The 15,575-nt window shown below is 44.1% G+C and overlaps 2 protein-coding genes across 5 annotated transcripts in view; one reads left to right on the plus strand and one right to left on the minus strand.

Moving 5' to 3' along the window:
- Positions 1–715: 715 nt before the first annotated feature.
- MRAP (melanocortin 2 receptor accessory protein) lies at positions 716–11,178 on the plus strand. 4 transcript variants are annotated; one of them, XM_027680909.1, is made up of 3 exons: positions 716–915; positions 4,638–4,737; positions 10,011–11,178. In XM_027680909.1, the coding sequence occupies exons 1-3, from the start codon at positions 810–812 to the stop codon at positions 10,120–10,122; spliced, it is 318 nt and encodes a 105-aa protein (XP_027536710.1). In that variant the 5' UTR covers positions 716–809; the 3' UTR covers positions 10,123–11,178. The 4 variants fall into 4 exon arrangements, 2 of the variants coding, with proteins under 2 accessions (XP_027536710.1, XP_027536711.1); XM_027680910.1 differs by having other exon boundaries at positions 726–915; positions 9,143–11,178; XR_003533802.1 differs by lacking the exons at positions 716–915; positions 4,638–4,737 and adding an exon at positions 7,628–7,849 and having other exon boundaries at positions 9,143–10,148; positions 10,843–11,178.
- A 1,142-nt stretch (positions 11,179–12,320) lies between these two features.
- URB1 (URB1 ribosome biogenesis homolog) overlaps positions 12,321–15,575 on the minus strand; it is a 41,851-nt gene continuing 38,596 nt past the window's right edge. The window contains exons 37-39 of the mRNA XM_027680908.1: positions 15,205–15,446; positions 13,591–14,172; positions 12,321–13,021 (exon numbers count right to left, since the gene is read on the minus strand). Coding sequence (XP_027536709.1) covers positions 12,816–13,021; positions 13,591–14,172; positions 15,205–15,446 — 1,030 coding nt within the window. The 3' untranslated portion in view covers positions 12,321–12,815. The remainder of the gene's footprint in view (positions 13,022–13,590; positions 14,173–15,204; positions 15,447–15,575) is intronic.

The raw sequence follows: 15,575 nt of genomic DNA on the forward strand, positions 1-15,575 counted from the left end.
ACAAGGATCATCCAGTCCAACTCCTGGCCCTGCGCAGGACACCCCAGCATTCCCACCATGTGCCCGAGAGCGTTGTCCAAACGCTCCTTGAGCTCTGGCAGCCTTGGGGCCGTGATCACTGCCCTGGGGAGCCTGGGGACCACTACCCACGGTCCAGTGCCCGACCACCGTCTGGGGGAAGAATCTTTTTCTAATATCCAGACTAACCCTCCCCGACACAGCTCCAGCCATTCCCTCGGATCCTGTCACTGGTCCCAGAAAATAGAGATCGGAGCTGCCCCTCCACTGCCCCTCTTGAGGAAGCTGCAGACTGCGATAAGCCCTGACCTCAGTCTCCTCCAGATGAACAAGCCAAGTGTCCTCAGATGCTCAAACGCTCCTCGAGACCCCAGTTCTTTACCTCCAGATAAATTCAGGGATGTCTTTCAGCCCAGCTGTGCTCAGGAGCTCTTAGGAGCAGTGCACTGCTGCGAGGGGCTGAGAGGGAAGGGTTTGTGACCTAGCTGGCACTTATCCATCCCATTCTTGGGTTACTTGACATCCATCTCAGTTTAACTGTGATGAGGAGTAACATAATTATCCGTCAAGAAAGGAGGATTGCATTTTAAGGACTGCTGTTACATCTCTGCCAAACATTAATACTCATTGCCACTGGATTGTTTCAGTCCCAAAGCAGTCCTTGAGCTGTGGGACCCCTGAGTGATTGACACAGGCATCAGTTATGCAATTCTCTTTCTGAGGGCACTGAAGTACAATGAAGCAAGAGTATTAGGTTGGAGCTCTGAGCTAGCTTAAAATGCACTGCTGGCATGGCTAACAGAACAAACTCCTCTGAGTATTTTTGGTCGTATGAATATTATTGGGATTACATAGATCCAATTCCAGTAGATGGAAGCAAGTTGAAGGTTAATAAATGTAAGTATTGTAGAGTAGTAGGTGCTAATCTAGTACAGGTGAAATGTTGCATAGCTTGTCTGACTGACCTGGTTTTGTTTCCTTGCAATAGAGCCCGTGCCGGGGCATGGTTTGTAGAGATGGGTGTCTGCCTTCAGACTGGTTAATTACTAACACTGAAACTCTGCACTTTATCTTCCAGCATTTGAAACTCTAAGACTGCTGATACTAACTCTTGTTTGGAAGGACAGATTTTTTGAAGTTGTTTGCTCAAGGGAAATCTGATGACTTGCAAATCTGTAATTTGGGATGTTAGCTACCTGTACCCTGCTGTCAACAAAGTTGACTGAGTGAGCAGAGATTTTCATAAAACTTTTGTGGTTTTGTCTTGCAACCTCAGGTTTACATTGCAACTCACGAACATTGGGAGCCTTAGTAAAAGAAATGGATGTTTCCACTAGCCAGGAACAAAAGCTGTTCCTTTATCTTTCCTCCTTTGATTTAGGGTTGCTGAATGAATAAAGTAATAATATACATTATTGTGAAAATGCTGTCCTCCTGTGGAAGCTGATTTTGCTGCGTTTTGCAGTTTATTTTCAAAGGATATGATATGAAATAGTATTCACCCCCTTCGCCTTGCTATAGCTCACACTTAGTTTTGCACAATGAAATCGCAACATCGTTTTATGGTTACTTGAAATGGCACATAATTTTTTTTTTCTAATGTAACTCTCTTGGTTCAATTTTGCTGAGATTAAATGGTTCTGCTGGGACCAGGCAGGCTATGAGTAGCTTCTCTAATTTTCTTAATTTTAAAGTTAGGGCAGATGATTACCCCCAAATTCCACCAGGGAAAACCCAAACTGCACCAAAAATCAGGAATCTAAGCTTTCCACTTTTTTCTTCTCCTTAATAACATTTTTCTACCATTTGGGTTGCCTGGTATATAGTAAGTGTTTGTGTTACAGCACTTTCCTCCCTGGGTATTTCTCTCTACTCAGCTGCCTGTTTTCTTGAAATTCATAGAAACTCTACTTCTGAGACAAGATGCTCACCTCTGTTTGATTTAAATTTGTTGAGAGTTTTGTGGAAGAAATTACCCCATGTCCTTATGAGTGATCTTATCATCCTTATTTCCATTAAAAGCAGGGTAAATCAATCTCTTACTGGGTTTTTTTCCACTTATTTTGTCCCCATAAAGAAGCTGAGAAGTCTGCCACCTTTCAGGTGTTTTTATATTCTAAGGAGATGAAAACTGACATTTTGCCGTGTCAGCAGTCCAGGAGGAATGGAGACTGCATCCTCTTGGTACTATTATTCTTCCTTCTCCAAATACCACTGTGAGAACAGTGGGTTACCAGTTAAAAAGAAAACACCAAGGGAAACAACTCCACAGCTGGTTAGTTTTTGAGTAAAAGCAGTGAATGTACTTTGTAGGTTTTCCTGTGTTTGCATAATATTTACATTCTTATATCTCCAGAAGCCACAGTTGGAATTATTGCCTTCATGTTCTTGGGATGTGAAGGTGGATTAAGTTCAGCAAGTCCTTGCCTTTTGCGCTGAGGATGAAATGTGGTCATTTCTGCTCAGATAGCAACAAGCATTCCAAGTCTGTAAAAATGTAGGATACCTCCAGGATCGGAGTAACCCAATAAATATTGATGTTCCAGAGGGTCTCTGCTGAGTGACTGCAGTGGGACCTGAGTGTTTGTTCAGGGGCATTGCTGGGGCAGCCCGAGTGAATCGTGCAGTCCGTGTAACCCCTGGGATGGGATTGGAGCTCCCTAATTCAATTTTGCCTGTTGGTTGTTTTTATTTAATGTAAAACAGAGACCTGAATCTCTACACTTCTTTTCCTCCATTATGTGGGTGGTCCCTGAAGCTTTGTGAGACTGTTTGTTCCATGAAAATGCATCTAAATCCAGCTGTAAAATCGTGGTCTTGTTTTCTATTAATAACGTTGTGCAGCTCTCTCCATTTTGTATAAAAATAATTAAAAAGCTTAATTGGCCCATGAGCTAATAGGCTATTTAAAAACATGCACACACACAGAAAAAAGGTAATGGTAAAATTTAGCAATAGGAAAGCTTTTTATTTATTGTTAAAATATATTATTCCACTTTTTTTAAAAAAATATCTTAATTGCAGAACTTAAAACCAGGAAGTTTTGGTTCAAACTCCCCCTGAGACCTAGAGTAAAATTATTTAACTTCAGTGAGTTCCATGAAACATATTAAATCTGCTCTTAAAAGAAGGAACCAAAATAGTTCTGATACAGAATTCTATAAATCCAAACTCTTCACTTCTGTCCCAGTGGCTTTGAACACTTCAAAATTTTGAGCTTTTCAATATATCCTGGAGTCATGACCTTGCTTTTTAGATTTTTTTTTACCAGAAGTCCCCTAATTCTCCCTTGAGGAGCTGTGGTTGGCCACTATCACCCCGTTGTTTTTTTCCGTAATAAGTTGGAGAAGAGCATGTCAGAATGTTGGCCTTCACGTGCTAATTTAACGTTCTCTGAATTAAAGGTCAATAAAACTTTCTTTAACAGAGGAGGAATAAAATAAGCTGCCCCTCCACACTGATATTTCTCAGTAGCCCAGCCAAAATTCAGCTTTCTGATAAGGGTACAGCTGAGCCAGCCCCAGTTTGAGGTTTAAAAGGGGCTGGGCTAATTCCCTTAATCTCTTTGTAGCTCTGATGAACTTCTTCACAAAGAAACACCCAACCAAACATACTGGACCTGTTTCAAAGAACATAGTGTTTTCTGTCCTTTCAGAGGAAAGATTTATTTTGTTTTGGTCAATATTTGTCTCTGGAGTCAGTGACCCTTCCTTTTCACCCCAGTCGAAGTGAGTCGCCAGCTGTGACTTCAGGGCAGAGCACCCAACCTTCCCGAGGCCTTAACCTGGGCACTGGCCACCACCACCCTGATCCCAGGAAGGACCATTTTTGAAACAGTGACCAAATGTGTTCCTGGGGCAGGAGTGGATTCATCCCATCTCTCAGCAAGCCCATGGCTCAGGCAGTACTTTACACAGCACTGTAGCTTTCATTAAAAAGCAGCTTCCTTTGCTCCCCTAGCCACCTCATGCTCCCCTTTCCCACTTTTGAACACATACTTTGGCACTGGGAATCCTCTTGCTTGTTTCTTAAAGAAACCACTTGGTCCTGATAAAGCAGGCAGCCTTTTGCACTGTTTTATGATGATTACAGAAGCACTGCAGCTGAACAGGGCAAGGGTCACATTCTCTTCCACTGCACTGATGTGCTGTGAGGGTCACAGACACTTTTCAACAAGCTTTTCTTAGTATTTCTCTTGGTATAAAATGCTTTCAAGGCTGTAATTCCCTCTCTTAGGGCATCATCTTAAAGATCTTGGATTGTACTTTTTTCCCTAAAAGCAGGATTTGGCAGTGACAGCTCAGGCTTCAGCACCACACTGCATCCTGCATTGTGGCTATGTAAAAGGAACCATATCCAAATATCTGCACAGCTCTAGTCACCAGCATACTGACTGGATGCTTTTTCCCGACCCATCCCTCAGCCCTGGCCTTGCCCTGTTACAATAACCTGTTAGGAGGCTCTCACGACCTTTAACAAACTGGCAATCAGATGCCTCTCCCTAAAAGGAGAAATTGAACCAATCAAGTGACACACCTTTATTAGAGACCATAAATTATGTTGCTGTGTTTTGTACTTGCTGTGGTACTGGTGACAGGATTACTGTGTTGTGTCCACAGACTCCATTGTCATCGCCTTTTGGGTCGGACTTGCTGCCTTCGTGACGTTACTTTTTCTCATTTTGCTGTGTATGTCCCGCTCTGGATCAACTCCAGTAAAGTAAGTACAACCAGACATAAAGTAAGTGCAGATCAGTGTGATAAAATAACCTGAGACATTCACTCCCTTGAATGATCCAGCAATTACATACAACATTTATAATTGCACAGAGATGACACTCTTTACGTAATTATTTGATTGGAGTGTCTTTCGACCCACAGCCATTCACTGTTTGCATAAATCACCTGCATAAAAAGAACTGACGAGGTTTGCAGGTGACATAACACAGCTCAAATCCATTGGTTTCTCAAGGAGCCTTAAAAAAGGCAGCTTACCCAAGTAAACCACAAAGCAGGAGGCAGGCTAACAACACAAGAAACATGGAAATGGACATAAAATTGCAGGATAGCGGAGGTATGTTCCCAATAATTTACTATTCCTAAAAAACTGGTAGGAGAAGTCTGTATACAGGAAAATCTCAGTGTGTTTGGGAGACTTAAACAAAATATTGATTTTAAAGATTTTTTTCCACTTTTTCATCATGTTACTGAGTGAAATACTTGGCTTAAAAATATCCATATTTATCCTTGATATGTTCAATTTTGGCCTTCAAAAGAGCTGTTGTGAACAAGGCAAGTCTAGGAATGTTTTGTGGAGTGCCCAGGAATCATTAATGAAAAGCACTATTGGATGAGATTTGCTTAGACTTTTCATTTTTCTAAGCTTGAAATATACTGTAAGAAAACAATTCTAGGACTGAAGGGAGTATTCAACACCCACACACACAGAAAACTTGCCCTTTTTGGTTGAGTTCCATTTGATTTTTAAGCCCCACTTCAGTTACCCTTCTCCCAGTTCCAGCAATGAAACCAAATGGGATGTCTGGAAGAAATAATTCCTGTAAACTTCCACCAGCCTTCCCTGTCATCCTCCCCTTACCCTTGGCATGACAGTCACACAATATCTGTATGGAAACTTCCTGTCTCTTTCCCTGTGATAATTCTGATACATTCACCCAACAAACACACACACACGTCACTGGTCAAGGCTGGAGAACTTTTACCTTCACCATTTCTGTTCTCATCCATCTCTCTGTCGCTCCCAGGGACATGCAGGGTACTGTGTGCTCTCCCAGCTTGCTCAGGGCCAGGTTAGAGGAGCTGGCTTTCAAGCCAGGCGGGTCCTATGAGTGCACCTTGTGCTTCAGGGGAATGTGGAGCAAACCCCCACCACAGGTCAGCTAGATCCCTGGGGTGTCCCTGAAGGTTATGTTTTCATAGGATCACAGAAACACAGCATGGGTTTGGTGGAAAGGGACCTTAAAGCTCATCCTGTTCCACCCCCCCTGCCGTGGTCAGGGACACCTCCCACTATCCCAGGTTGCTCCAAGTCTTGTCCAACCTGGCCTTGAACAATTCCAGGGATGGGGCAGCCACAGCTTCTCTGGGTACTGTGCCAGGGCCTCACCACCCTCACAGGGAGGAATTTCTTCCCAATATCCCATCTAACCCTGCCCTCTGGCAGTGGGAAGCCATTCCCCCTTGTTCTGTCCCTCTAGACCCTTGTCCAAAGTCCCTCTTCAGCTCTCTTGGAGCCCCTTTAGGCACTGGAAAGGGCTGTGAGGTCTCCCTGGAGCCTTTTCTTCTCCAGGCTGAAACCCCCAGCTCTCCCAGCCTGGCTCCTGAGCAGAGCTGCTCCAGCCCTCGGAGCATCTCTGTGGCCTCCTCTGGGCTGTCTCCAGCAACTCCATGTCTTTTTTGTGTTGTGGTCCCCACAGCTGGAGCTGGAGTCTCACCTGAGTGGAACAGAAAGGGAGAATCCCTTCCCTCATCCTGCTGGTCTCACCTCTTTTGATGCAATTTTTGCATCACCAAAGGTCTCCCCTTTTGGCAAGGGCACACCACCCTCCACAGCAGAGTCTGCTTTTTTTAACCTGCATATCCACACAGAAAGCAAGCCAGTGTCAAAGTGTCTTCCAAAAGGCCTATATCTACTTGTGCCACAGCTTAATCCTTGGTTAGAGACACTGAGAGGTCCTGGATCCGACTCCGTGATCTGATTGCACCACACATTGCTCTGCAATACCAAAGAATTTGGTGCTAAGTCTGATGGGTGAGTTTGAGACGCAAGAGGGGAGGAGGTTGTGGAATCCATGTCCCAGTCCCCTTTGTCACCATTACATTATCTCACAGAAATAAGGCAAAAGGTCTGGGGCATGGGACCAATGATTTCAAACCCATTAGTGTGCCAAGGCAACTGATGATCACGCTGCTGGGATCCAGAGCCAGCATTAACACTTGCTTCAGTGGTGTTTCTTACCATCCAAAATGATGCAGAAAAGTGAGGGTTAGTGGCTGGAGACAGTTCCCGGCTAAGGCTGGACCTTCACTCAGTGGAAGGGGGCCAGGGCAAGTTCCTTCCTGGACCTCTCCAGAGGAACACTGGTCTCCCATGCATTTTGTTGGAGGCTATACATTCCTGGCAGCTGTGCACAACCCAGATTTTCTGGCTGTCCAGACAGCGTAATGTTGGAAAAAAAACCCCAAGTTGGGTGCCCAGAGAGTTGGAAGATCTGTCTATCTCATCCCTCCTCCCAGCCTCTTGCTCTCAGAGAGGTTCACTCCAGGGCCCCTGGGCTCCCTGGCAGTATGAGCTCTGCTGGCTCCACACAGACCTCCCGCAGTAAGAAACTCCACTCAGTGTTTAGATGTGGTGCCTCATCACCCTCACAGTAATCACGGATATGAAGCTGCCTTTGTCTTTCAAATCATGCTTCCCTCAAAAAATGACATCAGACATTTTTCACTCTACTTGGCTTTCTCTAGATCTGCACTGCCTGGAATTAGCTTTTCTGCCCTTTGAATCACTATTTCAGTTGTATCTTATCTCAGATTTAATTCTGTGATTTTGTCTTGGCCGAGGTCAGTCACAGCACTGCCTTAGAGTGACCTGGCTTGACCAGGTCACTCTGAGTACTGGGACTCTGGAACTCTTCCAGCCTCCTCCAATCTCCCTGCTGTCCCAGGGATGGCTAATGATTAACAGACCCTGCCAGAGTTCTCCTCAGACAGTCCCTGGGTCTCTGAGATGCAAGTTTTCCAGCTGATTTTAAAACATGGATAGCTAGCTGATGGTATTTGGCTACTTAATGGACTGGAAATATCCTGTTTTGGTAAGAGTTTTTTTGTCTTGCTTCTGTCAAAGAAAGAGAAAAGAAATGAATAGAATACACTGGCAGCATAACAAAGAAACTCTCAAACCTGTGCTGGGCCTGTTGCTGAGACTTTGGGGTTTTGTTTCTGCTTTTTGAATTACCATTAAGCAAAGTCTCTGTTGGGCTAGTCTTGTCAGGCACAGATATTTTAAGCTTTCATTTGCAAGTAATATAAATTTGAGGTTATAAAGTTTATATTTCACTTTCTCCCGTTTGCTTTATCTTGCTTTTTAGATTTTGGTTATTAGCTTTATGTAGCCAATGAAACACTTGGTTTTAGTCCAAGATGTCTTCTTTCTCCCTTCTGAAGCTAGGATGGCTCCAGGACATTAATAAGGCTTTTCAAAAATTTTCCATTGTCATTTTTGGGTTACATTTTTCTTCCCAGTGTAATTTTCCTCACCACCTTTGAATGCCTAAGGATACAGTAGTAGTTGAGATCTTGTCTTCAGCCCTGTTAACTAGAACTTACTGCTTCTAGGTCAGGACTCATCTGCTATTTACTTTTTAAGGGTGAAGTTTGGGAAACTGCTGGCAAGAGGGCTCAAAGAGGAGAGGAGGCAGGTGCACTCTGCTCTTCTCATATCACCCCTTCCACCCCACCACTAACTTCTTTTTCTGGCAGAACCACATATCTTTGAGTTGTTATTGTTTGTACACTGGAAATTTCCTGCTACTTGAGTCCTATCTATTCTTTTCTAGGTCTGTCCCATTTCCTTGGTCAGTTCCCCACCAGCCCTTAGAGCTGTGTCTTGTTTTTTCCCAACCCCAGTGTCAGGCAACCCTTCCCAAATATCTCACATCCCTCTTGTTCTTGCCCCCAGTGACACCCATTCACAGTCCCAGGAAGCTCTTATCCCTCTTCGCTTTCCCGGAAGCAGCCGTGACAGTTCCCTTCACCCTTGGTACAGAGCAAGTCATAGCAAAGTTTTTACTTTCCTCTTTAAAAATCTCGCTAAAGGACCGAATTAAGGGCTGGACCGAAGGTCCCATCTTGAGGGAGAGAGGGGAGTCGCCTCATACCTTTCCTGTTGGTCATACTCCATTTCCAGGCAAGGACATGGTTCTCATGGTGGATGAAGAGAGCTGAATTCCAAGAGCTTCTCTCATGCTGGATTCAATGTCTTCTGTGTTAGAAGCAGCATCTTCTTTATTTTTTAAAACTTTGATGTACTTTCTGTTGAAACTGAGACTGTCTCTCTTCCAAACACATCCCTGATAGCTGTACTTTTTTCTGTCCACACATTCCAGACAAGTGATTGTAGGGAGCCAGATGGAAGAAAGCAGTTCCAATGGGGAACAGCCTCACTGTGATGACCTCAGGAGCCCATACTCAGATGTGGTTGCTTCTTAAACACCTGTCTCACTTTCGGATGAAATGGGCATTCCTGGAAGGATCTGAGCCTGAGGTAAAACTGGAAGAGGTCAAACCAACCCAGCAGCACAGTTCCCGTGGCTGCAGAGAAAAGCTCAGTGCTGTGACTGCCTGTTAAACACCTGGATTCAGGAAAAAAAGGAAAATGTCTTTCAACAAAGAACAAACCTGAAAAACCCTGGATGCATAAGAGGAGGTCCTAATGGCCATATTTGAGTAAAATGGCTCAGTACTTGCCCCAAGGATAGAACACACCCTTTATTTACTTTTGCAAAAAAATACTTGGGTTACTTAAAATTTATTAAAATACTGTTTATCTAGAAGAACCTTTAAAAAGCGAATGGCATGTGGTGGTTTGCACTAATTATCTTCCTGAATAAACAGTTACTTTACTTGCTACCTGGAAATACAGTTTTGCTACCAACAACCAATTGCTTCTTGCTTCCCTTTTGAAATGGTCAATGGTAAAGAAACCGTCAGTGTTGAACAGTCTTGAAATGGTATCTGCCAGTTACCAAGGTGTTGGAAAAAGGGAATATGTGTCATATATCAGGAGAATGTATTTTATATCAAAAGAAAATGCTGGCAAAACCACAAAAACAACACTATGTTTCTGCACGAGGCTGATGAATAGTTTGACAGAACTATTGAGGGTCACGGCAGTGTTTTGGTGACGTGGAGGGGATGGGTCCAGCTCAGCTGGAGCAGAGTCAGAAGAGACACTCACATTCCCTCTCCCTTCAGTGGCCTTGGCTCTTCCCAGCTCTCCTCCCCACCAAACCCAGGCAGAACTGGAGAGGCTGAGATGCCCTCGGAGCTCCGCGAAGCACAAAGCTGGTCTGCAGAGTCAGGCTGAGGAAGGCAGCGAGGGCTGGAAGAGAGGTAAGGCTACACAGCAAGTTCCTGGGCTGAGTACAACACAAAACTCATTTGAAACTTGAGGAGAGGCATAGAAATTCCACATCCCCAAGTAGGCAGCAAAAACTCCTCCAGGGAAGCACTGCCAGAGCAGCCTCATGTGGGAGTGTGGGCCAGGATGGTGCCAGAGCAGGTGGGTTGGGCTCCATTATCAAAGCCTTGAACACAAGAGACAGACCAAACCCGCCAGGCAGTTGTTTGTATTGCTGGTTTGTTTTTTAAATCTTCAGATTTGTTTAGCCCCAGAGATAAGACACTGCTGCAGTTTGCTGTGTGAGCAAACTGACTGTGAGTGGTGCTGGGCTCAGAAACCCACCCAGGTGTGAAGGCTGCTGGGTGGTTTTCCACACTGAGTGTGGAGAAAGAGGAAAGGCTGCAAAAACTGATGGTGCAGCATGGACAGAGGTATCAGAGCCAAGTGTTTCCATTAGCCAACTCAGATGGCCACAACAGCCTCCCCCTCCTCTCGGGGCCCCCTCACTCTTTGCCAGAGCTGAGGGAGTTCTCACAGGAGACAAGAATCCACTCCCTTGCTGGCACCAGCTCTCCCGCTGCAAATTGGGAATTACTTGCAATAGTAACTCCACTGCAGTCACACAGTGTCATCAAAGACACTCTGAAGAAAACCTGACCATCCAGACCCATTTTCCTCCTAAAGGATGCAGCAGCTTCAACCATTCCTGCCCCATCTGGAATCTCTCTCCTGACCAGTTCTGTGTGGCCTGCCTGCTCCAGCATCCTCCTCCCTGACTCAGGACAGACTTGTATCACCCTGTTTTATAAGATCCTCTACTCCACAAGGGGATTTCAAGGGGATTTCTGGAAGATGTGGATACTCCCGTTCATGACAACAGGTGTTCTTCCACAGGTTGCACTGGAACATGGCTCAGAGCACATAACCACTAAAAAGACCTTTTTTATTTTTTAACTTTCAAATTACCTGGAAATACAGTATGAAGTATATAAACAATAATAAATAATATGCAAAACACAACCCTGGCTTATAGCACCCAACTTGGGGTCAGGGGAGGGGGGGAGCAATGCATTTGCTCCCGTGACATTCCATATGTACCCATTTCAAAGCTTCCCAGTGCTTTGCTTTCCACAGGGAGCACTTTATTTCCCCTGCCCCCAGAGTCCTCCATTAGAATCAGAGAATCATGGAATTGTTTAGGCTGTAAAAGCCCTCTAACATCAAATCCAACTGTTCCCCAGCACTGCCAAGGCCACCACTAACCCATGTCCCCAAGTGTGATCCCTCCTATCCTTGGGTTGATGGAATGCTCTTACCTCATTTCTTTAAACATCTCGACATATCATACTATAAACCACTGTGGAGTGTGCTCAGGCCCTTGAGACAACCAAAAAATCCCCTCCCTTTGTGTCATGGGTATTTTCTTTGACAGTTAGGTGAGATGGAAAGACATCTTTTGTTTTGGAATTCCTTTGGTTTCACTGTACCTGTTTGGTTTTTGTAATCAAGGAAAATAAGGGTTTTTTTCTTCACACAGATTTCCTGATGTCAGCCCCCTGAAACAAAATGTAGCCTCTAAGGGGCTTTCAGCTTTTTTAAGAAATATTATTTTTAACTCAAGTCCTGATACAGAGCTGACAGCTTCTTTAGGACAAGAATATTCAAATGTAAAAGCAATCTCATTACTTGTGTCTCATGTTTTTCATTTAAAAAACAGAACAAATTCAATACACATCACAAGGAACGTGCAGTTCTGATTTTTCCCTCTACAGAATTTGTACAAAGGACCTGGGCACAGCATGTAGTTGTGAGATAATTTAATAAATCCTGGTTTACATTTCAAAGCTTCAGGTCCTGCGTGTTTGCAGATCTGGACTGGTGTGTTCACCTGCTCTCCAGGCCACATTCCAGAACTATCTATCAGATTTCACTAAAACCAACAAATGATCAATTAGCAGCAAGTCCCTTGGGGTTTAGTTCCATCTCTCACCAGTTCCAAGTGGAGAGAAGATGGGCCTTTGCTGCAAGTTCCAGCAGCCTTGATGGTCAGGGCTTTTTTTAATTTAAGAAAAAACAAGGATAATAACAATAGACCAGCTCTGATATAAATGCTTTCAAAAGCCATATCATTTAAAACCAAGAAGAATCACAGACCACCATGATTCCAGTGTTCAGTCTTTTATTCACACTGGTTTTGGTATGAAATAAACTGGGTTCTTCAAGAAATAGTAAATCATCATGGCTAAACCTCCAGCTCCTCTTTCTTTGCACTTACACCACATTGTGGGACGTTCTGCAGCCTTTTTTCCCCATTTTATATTGGAGAGAGGATGGACTTTAATGACACAGGGACTGGAACTGTGTCTGGACACGGGTCCGGAGTGCAGGAAACAGTCTTTTTGGTTCTTCATAAAGTTAAAAATGCCTTAATAAAAATTATATAAATGTCATGTTCCCATACTGGAACTTCAATGTCCCACTGAGAGATAGTGAATACAATTTTCCCCCTCTGAGTTTGCTCAGTAAACAATAATAAAATACTGACTTTTATGACCAAACCAGTTAGGTCTGTATTGGGACAGCTCAGGAGGGTTTCACGGCTCACAGCGACGATGGCAGAGCACAGAACATTAAAGATTAAGAGTCAGTTTTCTGAATTAATGCCCTGATGTTGCCAAGTAAAGGGTTTTGCAAAGAGACATAATAGTTTCTTCTCCTTGTTCCTGAGTTTCCAAGTCATCATCGTTTAATTCACCATCTGCACTAGTGCAGATCAATCTGACATGAGTTATTAACATATCTGGCTCCTGTGCTCCAAGCCACATGTCCTTGATGTAAATGGATGTCAGGAATACACAAACAGCTGTGGAAGACAAATTAAGAAAAATCAGATACTTCCACATAGTAATATCAAACCATTTACCTCCAGACTTATGGTTTAAAAGTTTCCTGTTTCCCCAGATGGAAAATCTGGGGGGTTTGCCCACGCAAAGTCAATGACTCCCCTCACACAAAGGAAACAAACCAGTTTCCTGTCAGCTTCCTTAAATAAAACAGTTTGAAATCTGTCAGTTGCTAACACTGACCAGTACATGGATCAGCATCCATGACCACATGGACTTGATGCAGACTGTTTTTCCCCTTGGAATGGTATTTTTTGAACTTAACTCCATTTTAGTCCTCGAAAGGGAATTTTCTTTGTGGGAGTATGAGTGCTGTACTGTCAGAAAGCCCCACAAGTGTGACCCTTTTCTGTGTTGCCCACACTGAGCCCATCCCACCACACATACAGGTTCTACCTTGGAAAGTTATGAGCTCCAGTGGACATGGGCAAACTTCAAAATGGTCTGTTGAATTAAAAACAACCATGGAACTCCCTACTTCTTCCCATTACTGCCTTGTAACAAGAGAGATAAGGAAGAGACAAGTTACCTTTCTTGTTCTCATCCTCTTCTGTCGTGGCTGAGAGGCACAAGGATTTCACAAGCTCATGGAAGCTGTTGGCCAGGCCCTGAGCATCCATGAGCTGAAGCATGATGGAGCTGAGCACAGGGAGCTCTTTGGAGAGCTGAGCCTCACAGACCCGGGTGTAGAACTTGAAGAGGTTCTTCCTCAGTGTCCCATCCCTAAGCATCTCCCGCATGGCCACCGGCTGTGGCACGACACAACCCTGGAGCCAGCGCAGCACCAGTGACACATTCTGCTCGCTGAGGCTGTACTCCACCATGGACTTCACCAGCCATTTCGTGACCATGAGAGTGGATGCACAGGTGAGACTGACTGAGTCATCCCCAAGGTCATTGGGCCTGAGGGGTTCCCCTCCCTGTTTGGCAGGTGGCGCTGGGAAAACAGGCTCCCAGTGGGCAAATATGGAATTCAGATGGTCTCTGCATTTCTCCAGCTCAGACACTTCCAGGTCTGCAGCAGTGTCATCATCTTCTACCCCATTCTTCTTCCGAATGTGACGATATGCGCGAGAAGAGGCTTGGGGCTTGTTCTTGTCTTTAATATTTTCTGTAAGAAGAAAACCACCACCAAAACAAATATCAGATACTCCAAAGGTATCTATGTACTCTCCTGCTATAAAATTATGCGAGAAAGGTGGTCTCCTGTGTTGATTCAGTAGCTAAAAGGGTAAGTACCAGCCTCGTTTTGCTGCCTCATGGAGCCTGTGCCATTCAAATGGGCTCTGGGCAGCTCCCAGGGACTCCAGACTGGAACACTGCTCTGAACGGGATCACCCAGCCTGGAGGTGAGAGAAGCCCTCAAGGCTTGGAGCAACACCTTGTGTTTTAAACCCACACATACAGTAAGTTACAGATGTCACTACAACAACTCTCTTCGTGTCTTTCTGAGGAGTTTTAAAGGGTGTGAAAAACTTCAGAAAAACTGAAGCTTTTACAGTATCCCTTAAATATGTGATACTTTCATAATTAAACTGATACAGAACATTTAAACAAACCTATAGAAGCTTTAATGTGCACCAAGAGCAGTCGTAGGTGCAGGAAACCAGTGTTGTTATTACACCTCTCACCACCAAGTTACTTGGACATTTTATTCACAGAGATCACAGGAAAAGTCACACAAGTCCAGACATATTTTTCCTTCCTTCAAACACTGAAAAATTAACTATTTAATTTCCCCTTGCTTTATTGTTTTTACCCATATATCACTTTCAGATCCCCCATCCACACTGAGAACGATTCAAACCTTTGAGCACAAAACCTCCAGGCACTGCTTTTTCTTCTTAAGATTTAAGAATACAGTTTCTCAAAGCCTGATACCAGGCAATTGAGTTTCATTTTAAAGCTCTTTCCCTTTTTAAAACTGTGTTTCTCCAAAGCTTCCAAATTGTGTTAAAGTTAGAAATTGCTGCAAGGAAGACCTGAAAAATGGCTCTCTATTTCACTTCCTCCTCCACCAAGCCATATCAGATCATCCAACTAAAGTTATTAACACTATTTCCTGGGAAGTTTGCCTCCTTATATGGTTGGTTTATAACAGCCTCAACAAAGTCTTCCTTCTCTGAGATATTTTAGCACTTACTGAGCAATTCTTTGATTTGGTATTTCTGAGCAAGGGCCTGCAGGTCCTCCTGCAGCTGCAAGTCTCTGTCGATGAGGCTCCACTTGTGCAGCAGCAGCAGCACCTCCCTGTTGGAGAGGACTCCCTCATTCACTGTGAAACGCCTCATCTCCCTGAAGGCCTCAACAACCACAGCACGATATTCCAGCACAGAACGGAGGGTGCTAAAGAACTGAGTCAGCTTGGCCAGATCGAGATTAGTCCTATGAACAGAAAACACAAGTGCCATGTATTTTTCTGTGTGCTAATTAATAAAATAAGTACAAGGTTTTTTCCCCTTACAGTCCATATGGTCAGGAATTAAGGATGTAGAACTTAAAAGCAACTGTGCA

Source organism: Neopelma chrysocephalum, unplaced genomic scaffold (assembly GCF_003984885.1).
Source record: "Neopelma chrysocephalum unplaced genomic scaffold, ASM398488v2 Primary Assembly neopelma1_60, whole genome shotgun sequence".
In the NCBI taxonomy this organism is placed as follows: Eukaryota; Metazoa; Chordata; class Aves; order Passeriformes; family Pipridae; genus Neopelma; species Neopelma chrysocephalum.